Here is a 22,735-nt window from a genome sequence, read left to right on the forward strand (position 1 = left end):
GATGAACGGCACATATCTGGCATGGATGTGACACATTGGGTAGTAGGTAGAGAGTACAGTTCGAATACCTACTCGGCGTGTACCAATAGCACAGCTCATTCCAAGGTTATTATGAAGAGTGCGGATCCTCCGCCTTGGCCGACGTCACCATAAGTGCCACGTCATTAAATTTTTTAAATATATTAAAAAAAATACATTTAATAAGAAGTATAACGGAGACGTTAAACAGAAGCGGTTTTTGTGCCGAGTAAATCAGTAGGGCAAGCGTACTGAGGAAAGTCCGTGGAGCCGACAGTCGTCATTCGTGCATTGTATCAACTCCATCCATCTCTTTTATCATCTACTTTTATGGTTTTATAACAAAAATTAATCATATCCAAAGATCAAGTGGACCACACCACCTGAAACAGTGTGAATTGAATTCCACTGTTGAAAAGTTGTTGGGGGCCCACAGAAGTTTTATATCAAGATGGTATTTGTTTTTTCCATTCATCCATGTCTTTGTGATCTTATGAACAGTTTGGATGAAAAATAAACATCATTGGGAGCTTAGAAACATTTCAATGGTGAAAATCAATACTTCCACTGTATCCTTTGGTATGGTCTACTTAAGCTTTTGATATACTTCAGTTTTGGGCTCAACCCCTAAAATGATCTGAAAAAATGGATGGACGGCGTGGATAAATGACATGAATTCACAGTGGGCTCAACCTCGTCACTTTGTCTACTGAATTCTGTCACTTTGTACTGCAACATCGTCACTTTGTCTATTGTACCCCATCACTTTATGCTACAACCTCGTCACTTTGTCTACTATACCCCGTCACTTTGTGCCGCAACCTTGTCACTTTGTCTAGTGAACCCCGTCACTTTGTACTGCAACCCCGTCACTTTGTCTATTGAACCCCGTCATTTTGTACTGCAACCCCGTCACTTTGTCTACTGAACCCCGTCACTTTGTACTGCAACTCTGTCACTTTGTCTACTGAATCCCGTCACTTTGTACTGCAACATCATCACTTTGTCTACTGCAGTACAAAGTGACGGGGTTCAGCAGACAAAGTGACGGGGTTACAGTACAAAGTGACGGGGTTCAGTAGACAAAGTGACGGGGTTGTAGTACAAAGTGACGAGGTTCAGTAGACAAAGTGACAGGGTTGTAGTACAAAGTGACGGAGTACAATAGACAAAGTGACGGGGTTGCAGTACAAAGTGACGGGGTTCAGTAGACAAAGTGATGGGGTTGCAGTACAAAGTGACGGGGTTCACTAGACAAAGTGACGAGGTTGAGGCACAAAGTGACGGGGGTATAGTAGACAAAGTAACGAGGTTATAACACAAAGTGATGGGGTACAGTAGACAAAGTGACGATGTTGCAGTACAAAGTGACGGAGTTCAGTAGACAAAGTAACGGGGTTGCAGTATAAAATGACGGGGTTCAGTAAACAAAGTGACGGGGTTGCAGTACAAAGTGACGGGGTTCACTAAACAAAGTGACGAGGTTGCAACACTAAATGATAGGGTTCAATAGATAAAGTGACGGGGTTGCAATACAAAGTGACGATGTTGCAGTACAAAGTGACGGGGTTCAGTAGACAAAGTGACGAGGTTTAGATTGGATTCAGTCGTAATAAATGGTGGGCGTGACTCTCTCCACTATTTTCTGTGGTGGGGTCCACTAGAGTTTTGGATCTGATTCATTCTTTGGCTCATGCCCTAAAATGATCTCTCCAAATGGATGGACGGTGTGGATACAAAACATATATCATAGTGGGATGCATATAAATAGGTGACATCACTTCAGTAGCGAGTCTCACTGCTCAATGTGACACTGAATCCCAAATGGAAATGAAAGCGGATTAGTTACTCCCCCCACTACCAGCCCGGTGGTGGTCGTGGTCAGTACTCTGTGGACCCCACTATGATTTATGTATTTCATCCATTCCATTAATCTATTTTTACATATAATTTTAGGGGTTGATCCCAAAAATGAGAGGGATATAATCTCATATGGACCACACCACAGGAAAACAATGTTGATTGGATATCCATCATTAAAGTCCTCCTAAAGCCCCCCATACTGTTTATTTGACATCCAATCTGTTGGTTTGGTCATAAAGACCCAGATGAAGGGAAAAGCTTGATCCAAAACTTTTATGGCCCCCCAAAAGTTTTTAATGGTCAACGTTCATTCAACACTATTTCATGTAATGTGGTCCACTTGAGATTGGGTTATACCTCATTTTTGGTCTCAGACCATAAAATGATCTAGAAAAATAAATGGACGGCATGGATGAAACACATACATCATGGTGGGCCCACATAGTACCGAGTGGCAGGGGAGTAGCCAGTATGTTTCCAATGGAAACCGTGGACACGGATTCACCGGGGAAAGCCTTTTGTATGAAGTTCCAGCATTGGGATGTATGGTGGGGTCCACCATGATGTTTATAGGAATTTAATGCATTCATCCATTTTTTGAGCTCATTTTAAGACATGTAACCAAAAATTAAGATGATAAAAAACTCAACTGGGCCATACAAGATGAAACAGTGGAGAAAGAAATTCCTATAGTTGAAGCCTTCCTAGGTGTCTTGATGTTTATATGCCATCCAAACTGTTTATAAGGTCATTTTTACTGTTTCCTCTCGTGTGGCCCATTTGAGTTTTGTATACACCTTAGTTTTGGTATTATGTCCTAAAATGATATCTAAAAATGGATGAACGGGTTGAATTTATCACAAACGTCACAGTGGGCCCATCCGGAATCCTTGCGCAGGATCTTACTGCAAAAGGCTTTGGCAGGAAATCCGCGTCTAGACATGTGAAATCGGATTGCGTACGAGTCTTATCGTACTGAGTAAACTCTGTTGGGCCCACTGTGAATTCATGTGGTTTATCCACGCCGTCCATCCATTTTTTCAGATCATTTTAGGGGTTGAGCCCAAAACTGAAGTATATCAAAAGCTCAAGTAGGCCATACCAAATGAAACAGTGGAAGTATTGATTTTCACCATTGAAATGTTTCTAAGCCCCCAATGATGTTTATTTTTCATCCAAACTGTTCATAAGATCACAAAGACATGGATGAATGGAAAAAACAAATATCATCTTGATATAAAACTTCTATGGGCCCCCAACAACTTTTCAACGGTAGAATTCAATTCACACTGTTTCAGGTGGTGTGGTCCACTTGATCTTTGAATATGATTAATTTTTGTTGTAAAACCCTGAAATTAGATGATAAAAGAGATGGATGGAGTTGATACAATGCACGAATGACGACGGTGGGCTCCACAGACTTTACTCAGTGTGCTTACCCTGCTGAGTTACTCGGCACGCAAACCGCTTCCGTTAACGTCTCCGTTATACTTCTTATTAAATGTACTTTTTTTAATATATTTAAAAAATTTAATGACGTGGCACTTATGGTGACGTTGGCCAATGAAAACGCTGGAGGCAGGGAGTTCCTGCCTCCGGGAGGCAGAGGATCCGCACTCTATTATGAAACTGGCTTGCCACAAAAATCATTAAATTGCTAAATCGATCAATTCCATAAACAGTTCAAGAAGTGGATATGGATGGCTCACAAATATCTCCTCTGCTAAGTGGTCTCGATGATCATCAATATGAAGTGGACCAAGCGGTGGAAAGCCGGCCCACTGGAGGATGGAGATCTGCCATTTACATAATCGGTAATGTAAACCTTCTCCATTGTGGATCCTTTGATCAGTATATGTGGAATTTGCTGCCAAAACCATAATCGCTGGTAGATCAGATTGCAGATCCACACTGTTCACCTTGTAGGCCCCATCCATGGATGGCCATTGGATGAAGATCGTGCGTAGCCGTCCATCCCAGACACATGAAGGGTGGCCTCCCATAATTATAGTCCTTGACTGACTAATCTGAAATTCTTCCATTCATATTGCAGGGGTCGAAGTTGCTGAGAGATTCGCATTCAATGGCATCTCAGGAAATCTGATCATGTATCTCACCGTTGTCCTGAACGAGTCGACTGTGTCTGCAGCGAAGAATGTGAACATTTGGAGCGGTGTATCAACCCTACTTCCGTTGCTTGGAGCGTTCATCGCCGACTCCTATTTGGGCCGCTACCGGACCATACTCATTTCGTCGCTGATTTATCTCCTGGTCAGCTTCTCTCTCTACCACATCATTTGTTTGCTCAGTTTAAAAATCATGAAAAAGCTCGTCTCCACTCCGAACAGATTTCTTCAATGCTCTAAAAGGAAAGGAGTCAAGACCCGGTTATGAATCATTGGATACTCAGTTCAAATCAATTGATTCGACTCGGCTTGTCAAAATCGGAAAAAAAACAAGTAAAAAATTCAACTTGACTCACCAATACCTTGCAATTGTTATAATACTGCAAATTCAAGAAAACCCACGGAACAACTTCACAGGGGTGTTTTCAACATTTCTTTGATTATCAAGTCCTTGCTTTCACAGAAACCATGTTTGGTTCAGACTATTTTGTTGGTTATTTATATTAGTCAATTATTTCATTAGCAAGCTTTTCCTATGGGCTGTATGATTTTCGATTTACCATGGAAAATACAAGAAGATAGGTAATAATTACTTTTTCTATATGCTTGTATGAGGTGGAAATTGAGGAGGATTTTCACCTTGAAATTTGGTTTGAAAATAACCTTGTTAATACTAATATAAATTTGTGGGTCCCACCGTGATGTATGTAACTTATCTAGACTGTCCATCTGTTGTATTAGCATGTTATATAGCATGAGCCTAAAATAAGGCAGATCTAAAGCTCAAATGAACCACACCTCAGGCAATAGTGGTCCTAAAGGCGCCTTTCCTCCCTATGAGTGATGTTTATCTGCTCTCGAATTTGTTCATAAGGTCACACACTCATTGATAAGGGGAAATATATATATATATATATATATATATATATATATATATATATATATATATATATATATATATATATATATATATATATATCAGCTTGATCGAGCTTGTGAGCCCCCAAGTAGTTTTCAACGGTAGGCTATCAATTCTCATGGTTTCTGTGGTGTAATCCTCTTGAACTTTGGATTTGGATCTACCTCCTTTATGGGCTCATGCCCTAAAATAATCTGATGGGACTGGATGGACAATGCCCATCAGACAAACATTGTGATGGGCCCCACAATTTTAAAGTTTTTTTTTTTTTTTTTTTTTTTTTTGTTTAATCAAAAGTTTTCAAAGATGGTGCCATCAACATCACCTTGGTAAGCAGGCGACAATTTCAACTGAAAATTATTATTTATCTACCCTTGATTACAAGTGGAATTAGAAAAATCAAATAACCCCTGAAAGAATAATAATAAAACCTAACTTTTAGCTTGGGAATAGAAAATTTCGAGAATTTAAATAAAACTTTAGTCTTTTCTGAATTTCACCGGAAAATCTTGTATATCCACTAAACAAATTTAATAATTCTCCTGAAAATATTAGACCAACTCCACATTTTCGAGCCAACATAAAAACCATGGAATGGATTTCCAATAGACTTTCAATCCAGCTAAGTTTTAGAACCAGGGTTTACCAGATTGAACCGGTTTGGATAGGGCTGTCAACGGGCTGGACCTGGGTTTGGCTTCAACCCGTATCGTGAACGGTTCACACGAGCCCGACAGACTGGGCCTATTCAAAAATCCACTTTTGCCTGGACCATTGACAACCCTATATGTGGACTGGATCGCCCACAAAAAACTGTGGCTATCTGATCTAATAGGAATGGTGCCCTAAAAGCAGCATTGTAAACGTTCCTGACCCAATTCGATGGATCTTGACCATTGAAATTTGGATTTACCACTTGTCTCTCATCATTCAAAAATGTTGTGGGATTCAATCACGACTTGGCTGCCGGATCCTTTCTCTTGCTCCAGTGGTAGACTCTTCGGAGTTTCAACACCTGGTCAAGGGTTTGAGCACCCATAGGTGGTGAAATCCCACTAAGGCCTGAGTGTGTGGTCGTGTGTTTGTGCGTGTGTTAAAAATTAAAAAAATAAAAAAATAAAAAAATCACGACTTGGCTGCGACCCTGGAACGAGCTACATGGGTGGGACCATGACCGTAATGCCCACCTCGATGCATGCATTGTGTATCCACTATGTCCATCTATTTTTTTCAGTTTATTATAGATCAACTTCCTGAAAATGAAACAGATTCGAATTTTGGTGAACCACACCACGGTAAAAAGTGGTTATTAATCATTAAAAACCTTTTGCAGGCCACGAAAGTTTTGGATCAAACTGATATTTGTTTTTTCCTTTCATCCAGGTCTGTATGAGCTTATCAACAGGTTGGATGGTCAGCAAACATTACAATCGACTCCAGGAATTTTTTAACAGCATGACCACTGTTTCCTATGGGGTGGTTCATCAGATATTTGAATATGTTTCATTTTAGGGACAATGACTTAAAATACACTCAAAAAACGGCTGGACAGCGTGGATACACATTGCATGCTTCGACCTTGGCCTATAGTCAGGGCCCTGTTCGGGTTGCACCCAAGTCCCCGTCGCGGGAACCATTAAGCGCACCGTGGAACCAGCAATGTGGGTGGTCCCCTGACCGTGGGTCACACCTCGATATATTTTTTATATATCTATTCCATCCATACATTTTTCCAGCTCATTTTATAATATAAGTCAAAAAATGAAGCAGATAAAAATCTCAACTGGACCACATGACCACAAGATACAGTAGTCATTGAAATCCCGCTGTTAAAAAATTCATGGGGCTACTGTAATGTTTATTTTCCATTCAACCTATTGACCAGGTAAACGGCAAAAACAAAAAATATAACTTCGTGGCACACCAAAAGTTTTTAATAGTCATTCGCCACTCTTTCCTTTGGTGTGATCCACCTGAGATACTTATCTGCTTCATTTTTGGGTTCGTGCAGTAAAATAAGTGGACAAAATTGATGGGTAGTGTAGATATATGAAAAATTTATCATTGATGTGTAAGAATTCTATAAGGTAGGCCTTATTGATCAATGGTCTGGATTGTCCTAAAGGTTGGATAATGTGATCGGGTGCACCAGTGGACCCGACTAAGTTGTGATGCGTCCAAAAAATGGTGTAAGACGTGGGATGCTAGAACTATAATACATAGTATCGAAGTGAGATTGGGATTACCTAATTCGTGTAGAGCCTTTTAAGGAGAGGAGTTTTGATGGGCTTAAACTCCTTTGCCCTCTTTAACTATAAAATAGGGTTGTGTCTCCAATCCAACACGATCGATAGAAGCAAAAATCTCATTAAAACTTATCTAAGGGTGTAAGAAGAGGAAGACTGAGGCATCAAGCCTACAGTGATGCCGTCCCAACAAGGTACGCCCTATAGTTCTTCGGATTTCCATATCTGATGCATAGCACGGTCCTTGCAATTATGCATGTATATTACACGATATGGCCCCTACATTAAGGGGACCACCCACATCAGTACTTCCGGGGCAGTAGCTAAGTCACATTGATTAAAATGGTGGGATGCATTGGCTACAATGGGTCTCCATGCTCATTGTGGGCATTTTGTGGGGCGAAAACTTCTAATATAAATTTTGTATTTGTTTATGTTTAAGTTGTTTGGTTGTAGCAAATTTCTTAAAATTATTAAAACATCTCTCATTTTCATGACCAAATTTTCCATTCAAAATGAGTTGGTGTAGATTGCGACATAAAAGCTTCTCTAAGTCATAAATCATCTATGAGGTGAGGTGCCACGTCTATTACCTATCATGCACCCTAGCTGGACATGAGCTCCTTATCTAGGCTCTGTATCATGCGAGTCTCACCATGAGGATAGCCTAAGTCCATCCTGGCAGGGCATGAGCTCGTTATCTAGGAAGGGGATTGCGTGGTCCGCCACATACCATAGACCTCAGTGGTGTGTTGACATCATCAAATTCCGTGGCCCCACCATGATGTATGTGTTATATTTATACTTTCTGTTTATTCAGAAATCCGGTTAACTCTCCTTGGTCTTCGTGAACCTACAACAAGGATAAACGAGGAAGACCCTGGCTCGTGCAGGAGACCCTTCGATGCGTAAGTCAGGACAAGAATCTGGGTCTAGTTGAATATTAGGGCTTATGGCTAGAGATTGTGCGTACCTTTCACCTTTGGGGCTTTCTTATTTATAGGTGAGAAGAGGCGGTGTTGTGGAGGGCACCAGTTCCTATTTTGTAAGAACTGATTAGAGTAGGATTCGAATTCCTTGCATGGTGGATCTTTCTAGATCCTTGGCTAGAATCTCGAGGCGAACAGCTAGGGGTCGGTTTCCACGACCTTTGGCCGAGGACATGGACCGACCTGATTGAGGTCAGGTCGAATCCCACAGAGGGCGGGTTCAACTGTCCCAAAGTGGCCCGACCTGATTCACAACTAAGGTCGACGGGTATTGCCGACCTGAGGTGGGTTAGTTCACTCCCTTTAGATGACTGTCTCGAAGTCGCGTCTTGAGGTTGAGCTCGACCTTCCTTTGCACTCAGTCGAACAAGTCGAGCTTGGCCTTTCCCCATGCTCGGTCAAAGGGGTCGGACCTCTTAGTTGCACCAGTTGTTGTTCGAATTGTTGACCTTGCCTGTTAATAGTAGGTCAGTCTATTTTTCCCATAATAGTAAGCCCCCTACTTACTAGGTTGCGTAGCGGGCTTGATAAGTATGAACTTGGCCAGGTTAGGCAATCTTTGAATCGTCCCTGAAATTGAATCAAGCTATATTGCTGAGCAGGTCGGGAGGCCGAGGACGAACTGTCATTTTGCCAGCATGGATGATAGGGGCAGTGGATGCGGAGCTCGAGGTATGAGTAATGATGATGGTGTCTCTTTGGATAACGACGTCGCTCTCAAGCGCTAGCTATCTGTGGCTCAGCGCTCGAGGTTGCTACATGCCATGTGCCCTGCAAAGAGGGCATTCTTGTGCGATGTTGCATCTCCTCATGCGCAAGTATTGATTGGGCCTCATTAATGCATTGGGCTGGATGTTTGTAAGAGGGGGTGGGATGCTCAGAGCTCCTCACTTCTCCTCTTTTCCATATGCTCTTTAACGGATTAGGCGATTTCCGATAAGTCAGAAATCCTCTCTATTTCCCTCTTTCCGACAGTTTTCCTTTTCTCCGGCTTGCTTTTTTCCTTTTTTCTTTCCTTATTTAGCCAAGATGTTAGACTAGTCTAGGGTTAGGTCAGTGTTGGGAGCTTTTCACAACAACTCGTACGATTCCCTTAAGGATTCTATACCGAATAGAGTTATCCCCTCTTCTTCGAACATGGGGGATGAAGAGGTCGGATTCTAGGGTTTGAGCGATGAGGGAGTCCGGCTAGGACCAGGTGGTCCTAATGCCGAAGTTATAAAGGTCGGTACTTTTGGCTCCACCATGACTGAGGTCGACCTAATTCGGGTCTGGGGAGATTATCATATCCTTGAGTCGATTGTACTCAGAGCTCCGGAGCCTAGGGAGGTGTCTGGCTAGCCTCACGCGGTCGAGTTGGCCATCTATGTTATGGCTCTGCAGTATAGTCTTTTTTTACCCCTGCACTCCACAATCTAGAAGGTCCTTGCTTACGTGAGGTTGGCCCCTTGCCAGTAGATCCCAAATGCTTGGAGGGCCTTACTTGGGACTTGTGTACTTTGGTAGTAGCTTGGCTTTCTTGAGTTGTTAGTAGCTGAAATTTTGTATTTGTACAAATTTAAGGTCAATCCTTTGAACTTGGGATAGTACTATTTCTCCACCCGGGCCAATCAAGGTAAGGCGCTCATCACCGGCAACCCTTCATCTAATGAGAGGTGGAAAGATAAGTGGTTCTTTATGTCTGGGGAGTGGGCATACCTAACGATCAGAGTTCTCGCTGAGTTCATGACTCTAGGTCAGGAATCATTGAGTCGTAGTTAAGTTGAGTTTGGATTTGTTATTGATCTTTTTCCTTTTGTGCAGTGGGCTCTTCTCGCGTTCAATTTGAGCTCTCCCCTTCTCGGCTTCAACGTGTTGCCTGTGCACGATTGGTGAAGCGTCCTAAGCGAAGTTGGAAGGTGCCGATCACCCCTCTGACTTTGTTCTAGGCCCGAATTGCCGAAGTCACTCCTAGACCAAGTGAGTAGAATCTCCTCTATCTTTGTTGACTGCTTCCCGCCCTTTTAAGAAGTTGAAGCTTCCTCTTGTTGCTGAGGTAGATCGGCTCAAGAAGAGGATGAAGGAGGGCATAGTCCCTCGCAGGACCAAGGGGCTAGCCCTTGTGACAGTTCAGCCTCCGCCCGGGGTTCCTCCTCTGGCTGGTTGGCCTAAGGAAGAAGTTTCCTCCGCTGCTGCGGCAGCTCTAGAGCTAGAGGGTGTGTTGGACGAAGCCCCTACTCAGAGGCCTGAGGGGGTGATTCCAGTTCCCCCCGAAGAGGGGCTTGCTATGCTCCTGACGCTGGAGCTCCGGTCTTTAGGGCGAAGGAAGGAGCCCAGTCTGTTCCTGGGGCTAGGGTTCCTGCTGAGGCGAAGGGTAGTGGCTCGACTTCTGAGCCAGGTCCTTTGGCAAAGCTCACCAGGTTTACTTCTCGTCATGTGGACGAGCAGGAGATCCTCGCTGCATCTGTCCTTCATCCGATGGATATTCTGCGGGAGGCGGCTATTGGCCTTCTGAAGGTATGTCTCAAGAGTGTTTGCCGAGCTCTGTTCGCTTATTTTTTTCTCACTTTTCTGACTTCATTTTCATTTTTTTAGATCACCCCAACTCTCCTAAGAGCCTGACTAGTCTTCAAAGAGATCGACTTTGATTGTGAGAAGCTGGAGGCTGATCTCCAAGGAAAGACCGCCGAGCTCCAAATCGTGGCGAGCGACAGGGACGCCGCCATGGCCCAGGCTGAGGTCCCGCAGGGAGCTTTGTGCGTGCTTGGGGAGGACCGGAGGGTCTTAAGGGCTTAACTTGATGACACCCTCCTTGAAAGTGTCTCGAAGCAGTCTGCTCTGGAGGCCCTGATAGCCAAGAAGCTGTGGTCAGATGCGGTCCTTGAAGCTGAGAGGCAGAGGTCGGAGGGGCCCTAGAGGCCGAGAGGCAGAGATTGGATGCGGCCTTGGAGGCCGAGAGGAAGTTGGAGGCTACTCTAACGGAGGTGGTTTCCAAGTCCGTGGAGGCCTCAGCTTGACTGACCGAGGTCGAAGCCTTTATCCTTGGCATCAGGTCGAGGGTGGTGGAAGCCTTTAAAGCTTCCGATGAGCACACCGATTGTCACGCCCCAAACTCGAAAATCGGGCTCACAAAATTTTCGATCGCAGAATCTGGTGCCGACAGCCTCCGTAGTACCCCATTCTCGGCTCCCAGCGTCCATACGCCAGATTCCGATACTAGGATCCTATAAGGAGGATTTCCCAATGTACATTTAACTCGTAATAAGCATAACCACAAGTTTACCTAAATAAAAAAGGCAACATCATCATCACATATCCACTAATATAATCATTTGAATATAATGCTGAAAGGAAAATACATATATCAAAATCAAAGCTCCAAGAGTTCGCTGCACGTTCTATGCTCAACGCTGCTGCAACCTAATGCCACCTACACGCATCTATCGTGTATAAGCTTATAGAAAGCTTAGAGGGTGGTGAAAGTGTGTGCGTAAGATAAGTGCCAAGCACACAAATACCACACCATAATCATACAATGTCAAAAATACTAGCAAGATCATAAATCATACAATATCAGAGTAAGCAAAAATACTGTAAGTCTATAAATCATTCAATATCAAAATATGCAATGCGGATAGACTATGCAAATGCGAAAATCATAGAGAGCTAAATATCAGATGTCGATGATGCCATGCAATATGCAAATCCTTAAGAGTCATGAATACCATCAACCTCATCTAGGTTATACATCAAACCTGTGCATATCGTGAGATCATGCGGGGATAACTTCATCTCACAAGGAGTCTCATAAACATCTCAGCCCAATGACATCTACTTTAATCAATCACCCATCACAACATGCATACGAATGATGGGGGTCCATAGAAGGATGTCGGATCTAGTCCAAATATCAAAATAGGCTCATTGATTTAAAACATGTCACGGTAATTATAGAAAGAATCTAACTTATAGCCACCACAACATCGGATGATGCTCCCGATGTGGGGATAAAGTTCTGGCTTCACTGTGTGCACAGTAGCATACCAATCACTGGTAGCTCGCTCAGATCCTCATGCCCCACCCACTCAGTGTCTACGCACGTACGCTCTCCCATATATAATCATAGTGATGGAGCGTCACAATATCCCCCACCGAGGGCAGATCCGAGTCTAAGTGCAATAAGTGGGCTTCCTTACCCTCTCTATCCCGCAATAAACTGGACTTCCTTATGGGGCCTAATATATACACAAGGTAGGCTCCAAGGTGTAGGTATCATAATGCCATGCTGTCACAAACTCATAATCAGTATCGATAACTAGCCTCAATAATCAGCCTCGACAATTGGCCTCGATAATTGCCCTCGACAACCATCCTCGATAATCGGCCTCGATATTTGGCCTTGACATTCGGCCTCGATAATCAGCATCAATAATCAGAATCGGCCTCAACAATCAGAATCGGCCTCGGCAATCGGAATCGGCCTCAGGAATCGAAATCGGCAATCGGAATTGGCATTAATAATCGGCCTCGGCAATTGGAATTGGCCTCGACAATTGGAATCGGCCTTAATAATCGGAATCAGCCTTGACAATCGGAATCGACTTTGGCAATCGGAATCTGCCTCGATAATCATAATTGGCCTCGACAATCGGAATCGACCTTGGCAATTGGAATCAGCTGAACAAGGCCTAAGGGAAGGTCATAGTGTGGACATCTAACTATCATTGCCCATCAATGTGGATATTTAACCAACATTGCTCCGAAGGAGTAGCCCACATAGAGTCAAATATCGTGGGCCCATGGCTTTAGACACAGAGGTTTAATATACAATGCAATGGGCCTCATCATATGGGTCGAATATATCACAATGGGCCTAATCATATGGGCTAGAAATACATCTTAATGAGCCTTACCAAATGGGTCAGAAATACGTTACAATGGGCCTCATCATATGGGCCTGAGATACATCATAATGGGCCATGTCCCATGGGCCTAATACACATCACAATAGGCCGTATCACATGGGCATATATATACACATCAAGTGGGCCGCATCACATGGGCCTCGTACTTGGGCATCATGTAATCAAAGTGGGCCGCATCCCATGGGCCATACATACATCACATGGGCCTTAGTACATGGGCTTCATCTTCAACACGATGAGCCGCTCAATGGGCCGCACCAATGAGCCAATACCACACCAATGGGCCAATATACATCAAGTGGGTCGCAACATATGGGCTGCACCAATGAGCCAATATACATTAAGTTGGCTGCAACACATAGGCCGCACCAATGGGCGAATATACATACAGGTGGGCCCACATACTCAGCAAATGGGCCCCCACCATATGGGTAACGTGGGTACAACATACATCGCGGTGGAGCCCACAACACCATCTAAACATTGTCCAGCACCGTCCAGCACTATCTGAACGGTGTGGATGAAACAAATACATAATGGTGTGGCATCCCACTGTCCCAGTCAAGAGGACTGTGGGGATATAGAATACATAATTTAAGGTGGCCTCGCTGCGACCCATGGATGCACGAAGTGGATACAACACTACATCAGGGTGGGTCCCACCATAAATGGACAGATGGTGTGAATATAGTACATACATCATGGTGGAGTCCATGGTCTGGACAGCCCATCAAGGTAGGCCTCATACAATCAGAGGGCGTCCATCTACTGTGATGGACATTGGATATAAAGTAAATACAATCAATGTGGGATCCACTGCACAGATGGTGTAGATGGACATTGGATATAAAGTAAATACAATCAATGTGGGATTTGCAGATGGTGTAGATAAAACACTTACATCACGGTTGGCCCACATAGCAAATGGACAATCTAGATATCACATTCCCCATATCAGACCCACATAGCCAGCTGACGTCAATCACAGCACCTATGTAGCTGATGTGAGATACACCATCCAATCTACTCTCACGTATGTGGGTCCCATGAGGGTCCACCATAATATATATATATGTTAATATATATTATATAATATATATACGATCAGGTGGGTGACACCGTAAGAGACTGGACGGTGTGGAGAACAACACATCATGGTGGGTATCCATGTCCCTCATCAGGGACGGTGTGAATATGTAATACATATATCTAGTGCGTCCCACCGTCCTAACTAAACGGTGGAGATGCAATACGTACATCAAGATAAGGTGGATCCCACCGTCCACTGCTACTGGACGATGGAGATCAATACATCAGGGTGAGGTCCACGCACGTGGCCTACTAGAGATTTGAATCTGCTTCATTTGGAGTGGATGGTGTGGATCAAAACACCCATCACGATCAGGGCCCACAGAACTTGCATGCGCTAAGACAGCAGCAAAATAGCTAGTTGCTGGCCAGCGTACACCAGCCAATCTGCTTCCATCAGGTGGGTCCCACGTGGGGCCACCATAATATTATAATATTATTTAGTATATGTATGTATATATAATATATAATAATATTATTTTATTTATTTATTATTTTTTTTTGGTGCTGTTTAAACGTCCACGCCCTGGACATCTATTGACAAACGGCTTGGAAATAGCTAGTACAGCTGGCCCTACAGCACCGGACTGTATAGATACAGGATATACACATCAAGGTGGGCCCCACACCCCACACGTGCAGCATGTGTCGGGTGGGTCCCATGCAAGAATAGATGGATGGCGTGAGAGTAGAACACATGCATCTAAGGTAGGCTCCACCGTCCAGACCCCTGGACGGTGGATGGCACGGAATGAAACATATACATTAATGTGGGGTACACTGTACGGACGGTCTGGATAAAACCCTCACATCACACGTGGGTCCCACACACACGTGGCCCACCGTGTTTAGATCAAGGTGATATTTGTGTTTTGCCTATGGTCCGGGCCACCCTAAACGGACAACAATGGTGGTCCCCGGTCATGGCAGTAAGGTGGGCCCCGCTTTGGGACAGTGGTGTGGTCCTCTAAATGGACATCATGGATAAACACCTACATCATCATGGTGGGCCATGAACAAAGAAAGAGAGAGAGAGAGAGAGAGAGAGAGAGAGAGAGAGAGAATCGGTGTAGGGGAGGGACCCTACCACCATGGGCCCCTCTTAATTTCAACACATACATCAAAGTAGGTCCCATCACAAGTGGGCCATCAAATTGATAATCAACGGTAGATCACCCACCGATTGGCCTTCTTCTTAGCTCCTATGGCTTCCTTTGCTCCTTGGCTTCCTTTTGATGGTTGAAGATGAAATTTGAGTACCTAGGATGAGAGGAATAGGAAGTGGGCCACACATAGCCTGGCTCTCCTTTGGGGTTGCGTGGGAGTAATGAGAGAGAGATGAGAGAGAGAGTGATGTAAGAGATGTGATGGGAGAGAAGGATGGTGAGTGATGAATGGGTGTACTTAATTGTAAGAGAGAGAGTTGACTTTGGGAAGGGGTGGTTGTACTTGGGGATGGGAGTTGTACTTGACATTTAATTGATGGATTGATGTGATGTGTCGTAGAGGTTCCCTCGGTATTTGCAACGCGAGTCGTTTTTCTCAAACTGAACGCGGGTCCACAACTCCTGGCCCGGGTATGACCTCGGCGCGTAAGATATGACATCGGAACCGTAACGATGGCACGGTTGTAAGGGTACAAGTTTTGAGTCAGGCCGACTTTGAAATGCAGGACTCGGCTTAGGATCGCGCGCAAATATCGGATACAGGTTGAGGGTTTCTAAAATTCGACCGGGAGGACCGCGGAAGCCTATAGAATGGTACGATCTAGGATACGGGCCTTACACTGATGAGATCGAAGACTATTTTAGTATGGGCTTTACTCGGTATGAGGAGTTGGTCAGGCAAAGGCATCCTGGCATAGATTTGGATGGTTTGATCGAGGCTGCTTTTGAGGCCTCCACTCCTGTCGAGGTCTCTCCTCTTGCTGAAGTTTCTGCCTCTGCGGAGCCCAGAACTGGCGATTCTCTTTGAGCATCATTTATCTCTTTTCATAATTTTTGTATATGTACTTTTACTTTCTTGTAATTTCTAGAGTATATTGATGAAAAGAAAGTTTTTTGTTGCAATGGCTTGTCAAGTGAATTTTTTAAGTACGTTCCTTGATTCGAGTTATCTTTTTTTGGACTATGCTTTTCCAAGTAGTGATGATAGTAGAATGTCCGACCTCTTCTTTGGGGTCAGATCGTTGATGACGACATTTCTTCCCTTGTTCAAAGGGAACCCCTTAGTAGGGTTTTGGTAGGCCAAGCCACTTAGTAAAAGGGAGAGTAGAATGAAAAATTCCCTTAATTGAATTTCTTAAAGGAGTAGATTTCGACATCACAGATTCAGTGCAATAGGAAACTATGAACTTTGAGCTTGAGCTCGGTCGATCATACATGGTAGATTTTTAGGTGCTCGGTGTTCCATGGATGTGGCAGAGGCCGTCCCTCCAAGTCTTCGAGTCGGTAAGTTCCTAGTCAGCTTGTACTTGTTACTGCATAAGGGTCTTCCCAGTTCGGACCCAGAGTTCCTGAGACGGGTTCTTTGGTATTTTGGAAGGTTCTGCGGAGGACAAGGTCCCCCGTTCGGAATCTCATCATCCTTAATTTGGAGTTGTAGAAATGAGCTACCTACTGTTGTCAAGCTGCAACTCTGAGTTGGGCTTATTCCCTTCTCTCCTCGACTAAGTCCAGTTCTAACGTCATCTGCTCGATGTTCTGTTCTTCGTCATGGGAGCGGGTCTGAGCAGTGGGGAGTCTGATCTCGACTAGGACAATGACTTCTGTACCGAAGGCCAAGGAGAATGAGGTTTCCCTTGTGTCTGTTTGGGCAGTAGTTTGGGTGTTGTTGGAGGGCCTCACATTGTATATAGATAGTGGCTACTAAAAAATTGTTTTGGAAAGTGACTTGCATTGTATATAGATAGGTGGCTACTAAAAAATTGTTGTGGAAAGCGACGTGAAATCTGTGGTTGATATGTTCAGTAAGGATTTTGTTCCTAATTGGAACATGTGGTACTGGAGGGCTCGTTTTTATGATCTTAAAAGAAGAGGAAAGATTAGGTGACTTACTCCCCGTGTGAAGCTAATGGGATAGATTGGATGGGCCTCGCAGTCCCTAGTCAGTCACCTTCTTCCGCAGTTAGTTCTCGACCATGTCTCAGAAGATGGTACATTCACTTCTACCTCCCCCAATAGATGCATCTGGTCCGGCTCCACGTTGAGCGAATTTTCTGCGGGCCTAGCTTGGAATACCATCTGTCCTCGTGGTGACACGAAGCCTTGGTCGAAATGGGCATGGCACACCAAGCTCCCTCCCAAACTCTCTCTTTTCACATGGTAAATAATTCACAAGGCCATCTTGGTCGATGCTAGAATTCAGAGGAAAGGAGATAACATCATGTTAATGTGCACCTGCTATGCTCCATTTAATGACCGACCACATCTTTGCCTCTGGTGTCACGGCGTCATAGGTGTGGGAGCACTTTGGTAGCCTCTTTAGCATCCACGCCCATTCCCCCTCTTCAGCAATTGGTAGGGCCACACATTGGTGGGCCACCCCTTCCTCGTTGAGTTCGTTGCTCCTCTTGAGGGGTATTATCCCAGCATTCATATTCTAAGAGTTGTGGAAGGCGAGGAATGCAGCCCGGTTCGACGGCTCCGTGACCAGAAGTGACAGAGTCATCTTCAACATCCTCTACAGGATCAGCCGTATCGCCCCTTCCCTCCCGATGCCCAACTCTCCTAATTTGTCCACATCGTTAACCCTCAACACCTTGGGGATTGCCACTCATGCACCCTCCATGACCAGGCTTCAAGTGGTCAAGTGGATCAAGCCCCAACCTGGTTGGATCAAAATTAACGTTGATGGGTCAGCGTTGGGCAATCCAAGCCCATCAGGAGGTGGTGGAGTTGGTAGGAATTCATCCGGCGAGTTCCTTTTTATTTTCTCTTCTGCCTACGGGTTCGAATCCAATACGAGGGCGGAGATTAAAGCTATCATGAATGGCCTTAAGAGTGTGTGAGGCTGGGTTTCTCAAAGGTGGAGGTGGCAAGCGGCTTAAAATCTATGGTCTCCACCATCTTAAATTATGATTTGTGCTCATGGCCCATGTGGTACTGGAAGACGAGGATTCGCGCTCTCATGAGCAATATGGACATTTGTTGGGGATTTGTGTTGTGTAATCACGCAGATCTAGATCGAGGATAGCAATCCAATGGCGCCAAGCAAACACAAGAGAACACAGATTTAACGTGGAAAATCTTTGCGGGAAAAAACCACAGCACAAAGCGACAGATCTCCACTATGAAAATAGAAATTAAAAAGAGAGAGGACTTACCTGATTCGAACAACCTCGAATCTCACCCTTGCTACACCCTTTAGAAATCCTAAAACCCTTTTAGGCACCCTTGGAAAACTTTTAGAAAGCTTTTGAATCCTTTAGAATAGCCCTAGGGACCCCTATTTATAGTTTAGGAAACTCCATTTATGCACCTCCTTTGGAAAAGTCCGGAAACCACCTCAAATTTACGCAGTCCGGGCAGGATCTACATAACCTTGACTAGTCGAAGGAGGGCCTCGGCTGGTTGAGCAACCCGCTCGACCGGTCGAGCCTGACCCTCGACTGGGCGAGCATCATGGACACCCAAAAAACGAGCTCGCTGGACTTTGAGTCAAGCGGGCCTCGAGTAGTCGAGCGGCTCAAAATCCTGTCAGATTTAAGGCATCTGACAACAACATTCACATCACGCACACCCTTCGGGAGACTAACGCGGTGGTGGATGCCCTCGCCAGATTGGGGAGTGACGGTCCAGGGGACAGGCTCTTCCGACCATTGGGAGATCTCCCCACGCACATTCAAGGACTGTTGTTCCTTGATAGAGTGGGCCTAGGCAACCTGAGGGAAGCCTAACTTCCACTGTTCTATTTTTCTTTTTGCTTCTTTCTGTCTTACGATAGGTGTGCCCTCTCCATTTTGTCGGTGGGCCTGCCCAAAAATGTTCATGTTGTAAAGTGTTCAGCTTCTCCTTGATGAAAAATTAAAAATTAAAAAATAAAAAATAATAAAATAAAAGCTAATGGGATAGTGAATGGATTGGCGCAATTGGGTAGCGACTATCAGGTGAATTGGACGCTGGAGCGAGTGTCGGGTCTCCCTCTACTCATCCGAGGTAACATTGTCCTAAATATATAGAACAGGTCTTGGAACAATTAGGATGGGCTGATAGGTGAGGAGCTTCTTTCCATTGTATAGAGTCACAAGATAGGCGATGGGCGGGTCCCTTTCTTTTTGTCATGTTGGCTGCCCCAATGGGTTTTCCCCCCGTATCTTCTGGTGATGCTTCTTTTATGAATATATTTTTCCTTGAAGGGAAAAAAAAAAAGAACCAAGTTGTATTCATGAGTGATTTTCTTAGCGACTTGGCTTTAAATCCCATTTTGGTCGCTAAGTTCTGGAACTATGGTTTGGCCCAATTTAGATGTATACGGACCTAATGATTGGATTAACCTATTAGACAGGCTAGATGGCAGACACACATGGCTTAGGCCAGCGACAACTCCATGTGATGATTCACACTGTTTTAATTATAAGTACAAATATAAGGTAGATTATTATTAGAAACTTTCTAAAAAATCCATGGCGTGATCAACATTCATAATTATTTGAGTACAAATTCTTGCAGGGACTTTCCTTGATAACTATATCAGTGGCGAGGGTGATTCCTCCTGAATTTCGAGAAATGCTCTTTTTCGTTTCACTGTATATGGTTGGCATGGGACTAGGAGGACATAAACCATGCCTGCAAGCATTCGGAGCTGATCAATTCGATAAAGATAGCGCAGAAGGGAGACGGGCCAAGAATTCGTTCTTCAATTGGTGGTATTTTGGGATAAGCAGCGGTGCTAGTGTGGCAATGCTTACTGTAATTTATATTCAAGACAATCTGGGATGGGCCATTGGCTTCGGGATTCCCACCATTGCTATGGCGTTTGCACTTTTACTCTTTCTCTTTGGATCGAACACATACACCTATCTAATACCAAGCGGACAGAGCCCATTGACTCAAGTTGCCAAGGTCATTGTTGCCGCAGCTCGTAAGTGGCATCTTCCATCAAGAAAAGATTATCGAGATGGTGGCCGATGTGTTCCTGTGGCTAAGGAAGTTAGTCCTGGGACCAATCAATTCAAGTAAGTGAATCCTACCCATTCAAGCTTGTTTAGAGAATGAATATTTCCTACAAAAACCTAAAATCTCAATCATTCATCTAGTGGGCCCGATAATTATACCAACTAAATGTTGCATTTACCCCATGATAGTTATCCATTCAATCCCGTGGCCATATCGAGTGGTGTTTAATCGTCCTACCTTAAGAAACAAGCTGCATTGTACATTGGTTTACTGCAGTAGCTCCCTACCTCAAGAAACAAGCTGCATTGTACATTGGTTTATTGTCCTGCTCTCGTAGGAAAAAAATAAGATCATGAAAATAGAGGCATTGATCAGCCTCAATAAATGGACATCAACATGAATCTAGGCCTATAAACTGATAAGCAATTAAAGGCCAAGAGAAAGAATAGGAAGTGTCACCAACCTCAAGATAGCACCCTCAATTGTAAAGATAGCACCACGGATCAAAGTCATCCTAAATGACCCAGCGATGCTCCCTTGAGGAATCTGAAAGAGTTTCCTGGCAGCTCGCACATTCTCCCTTGAAATAGGAGAAACTAATACAGCCATCAAAGCCAACAATTTTCAAATAAAAGCACCATGGGGGGGATAAGTTGCTCTCCCATCCTTCCAAGCCACAACTAATTGACCTCTACGGCTCAAGGGTGGGTCCCAAAAGAATATGAAAAACTGGTAATGATATGGCCAGCATGGTTAGAAAATTAAAGAAATGATCCATGGTGCAATCTTTTATTTTTTATTTTTTATTTTTATTTTTTAAGAAAGGTGGGAGCACATCACCTGTAACTTTGTTAAATAAAAGAAAGGCTTTAGGTGTGCACCAAAAAAAAAAAAAAAAAAAAAACACACAGACATCACCTATCATATAAAACAGCCTTATCAGGCCTACATGAGAACTAGCCCAACTACAACTATACCCAACAAAAGGAGCCAGCCGGGCCAAGAATCAATGCCAATAAACTCCAAAATACCTCCACTGGCTCAACAAATGCCCACACCAAACCTCAGACAACTTCAGCAATACACAAACTTCAACAGGGACCGAAACCCATAAGAACTTGAGAGGAATCCAAAAGGGGAGAGGAAGAGCTGGGCCTCCACAAACTGCTCAAATCTGTTCTAACAAGGACCGACCATACGGATACAGCACAATGCAAGCAGCAACAATCCACCACATCCACTAGCCCCATTACTAATAAAATGGGTTGGCAGACACTATCCCCGGTAAAATGAGCACAACCATCTAGATCAGGCGCTAGGGAGAAAATTAGTTCCAGTGCTTCTCCTAAGCCACACCTTCTCTACCTCTGAAGAATTGTGATTATTTACGAGCTCATTTTATGAAATGCATGATAATATTCCCACCCAACAATGGTAAGGTTGTGTGCTGGCCAACTCTCAGTACTCACTCTACACAGACTTTTCACCGATGATAATGGTGGCACATAAATGTGGTTAGCATTCTCAACTAATTACCAATTTGAAAATTGCAGATTCTTGGACAAGGCTGCCATTGTAGATGACTTGGATTCATCTTGTTGTCCAAATAGCTGGAGGTTATGTACCCCAGCACAAGTCGAAGAAGTGAAACATATCATGCGCCTAGTCCCCATCTGGTCTTGTTGCTTGATGTTCGCAGCTGTGTATGCACAACCTGGCACATTTTTCACCAAACAGTGTAGCACCACAAACAGGAAGATCTTCTCATCCTTTGAGGTGTCTCCTGCATCCCTAGTAGTTTTTATAAACCTAACAGCTATTGCATTTGTCCCTGTCTACGATGGAATCCTAGTGCCAATCGCAAGAAGACTTACTGGAATCCCCTCCGGCATAACGATGCTCCAAAGGATTGGAATCGGGATGCTTTTCTCAGTGACTTCCATGGTTGTAGCAGCATTGGTAGAGATGAGAAGACTTGGAATTGCTAGAGAATACGCGCCATTCGATCACCCAAATGCGACCATTCCTATGAGCTTTTGGTGGTTGCTACCACAGTACATTATTTGCGGACTCGCGGACCTGTTTACGGTGGTGGGCTTGCAGGAATTTTTCTATGATCAGATGCCGCATGGGATGCGGAGCATCGGAGCTGCAGCTTTTCTTAGCATCTTTGGCATCGGAAATTTCCTGAGCAGTTTTATCATTTCGTTGGTCCAAGGTCTAAGACCAGAGTGGTTAACCAACGATCTTAACAATTCACATTTACATTACTACTATTGGCTTCTTGCAGGTTTGAGTGTTTTTTGTTTATGTTTTTATATTTGTTCAGCCAAGAGCTTTGTTTACAGGCAAACCTACCATGGCCTTCCATAGCGTGCATTGATTGGATGGGTATAGTTTGTTTTTCTATTTACCTTATATATTAATGAAATGACTCCTTAATGAAATGACTCCCAAGCATAGTG

The 22,735-nt window shown here is 44.1% G+C and overlaps 1 protein-coding gene across 1 annotated transcript; it reads left to right on the forward strand.

Moving 5' to 3' along the window:
• The first annotated feature begins 3,518 nt into the window (after positions 1-3,518).
• On the forward strand, positions 3,519-22,702 carry LOC131237484 (protein NRT1/ PTR FAMILY 5.10-like). The gene is made up of 4 exons (XM_058235277.1): positions 3,519-3,695; positions 3,935-4,152; positions 19,824-20,329; positions 21,824-22,702. The coding sequence occupies exons 1-4, from the start codon at positions 3,578-3,580 to the stop codon at positions 22,641-22,643; spliced, it is 1,662 nt and encodes a 553-aa protein (XP_058091260.1). The 5' UTR covers positions 3,519-3,577; the 3' UTR covers positions 22,644-22,702.
• The last annotated feature ends 33 nt before the right edge of the window (positions 22,703-22,735 follow it).

This window comes from Magnolia sinica, chromosome 2 (genome assembly GCF_029962835.1).
Source record: "Magnolia sinica isolate HGM2019 chromosome 2, MsV1, whole genome shotgun sequence".
NCBI classification, from domain to species: domain Eukaryota; kingdom Viridiplantae; phylum Streptophyta; class Magnoliopsida; order Magnoliales; family Magnoliaceae; genus Magnolia; species Magnolia sinica.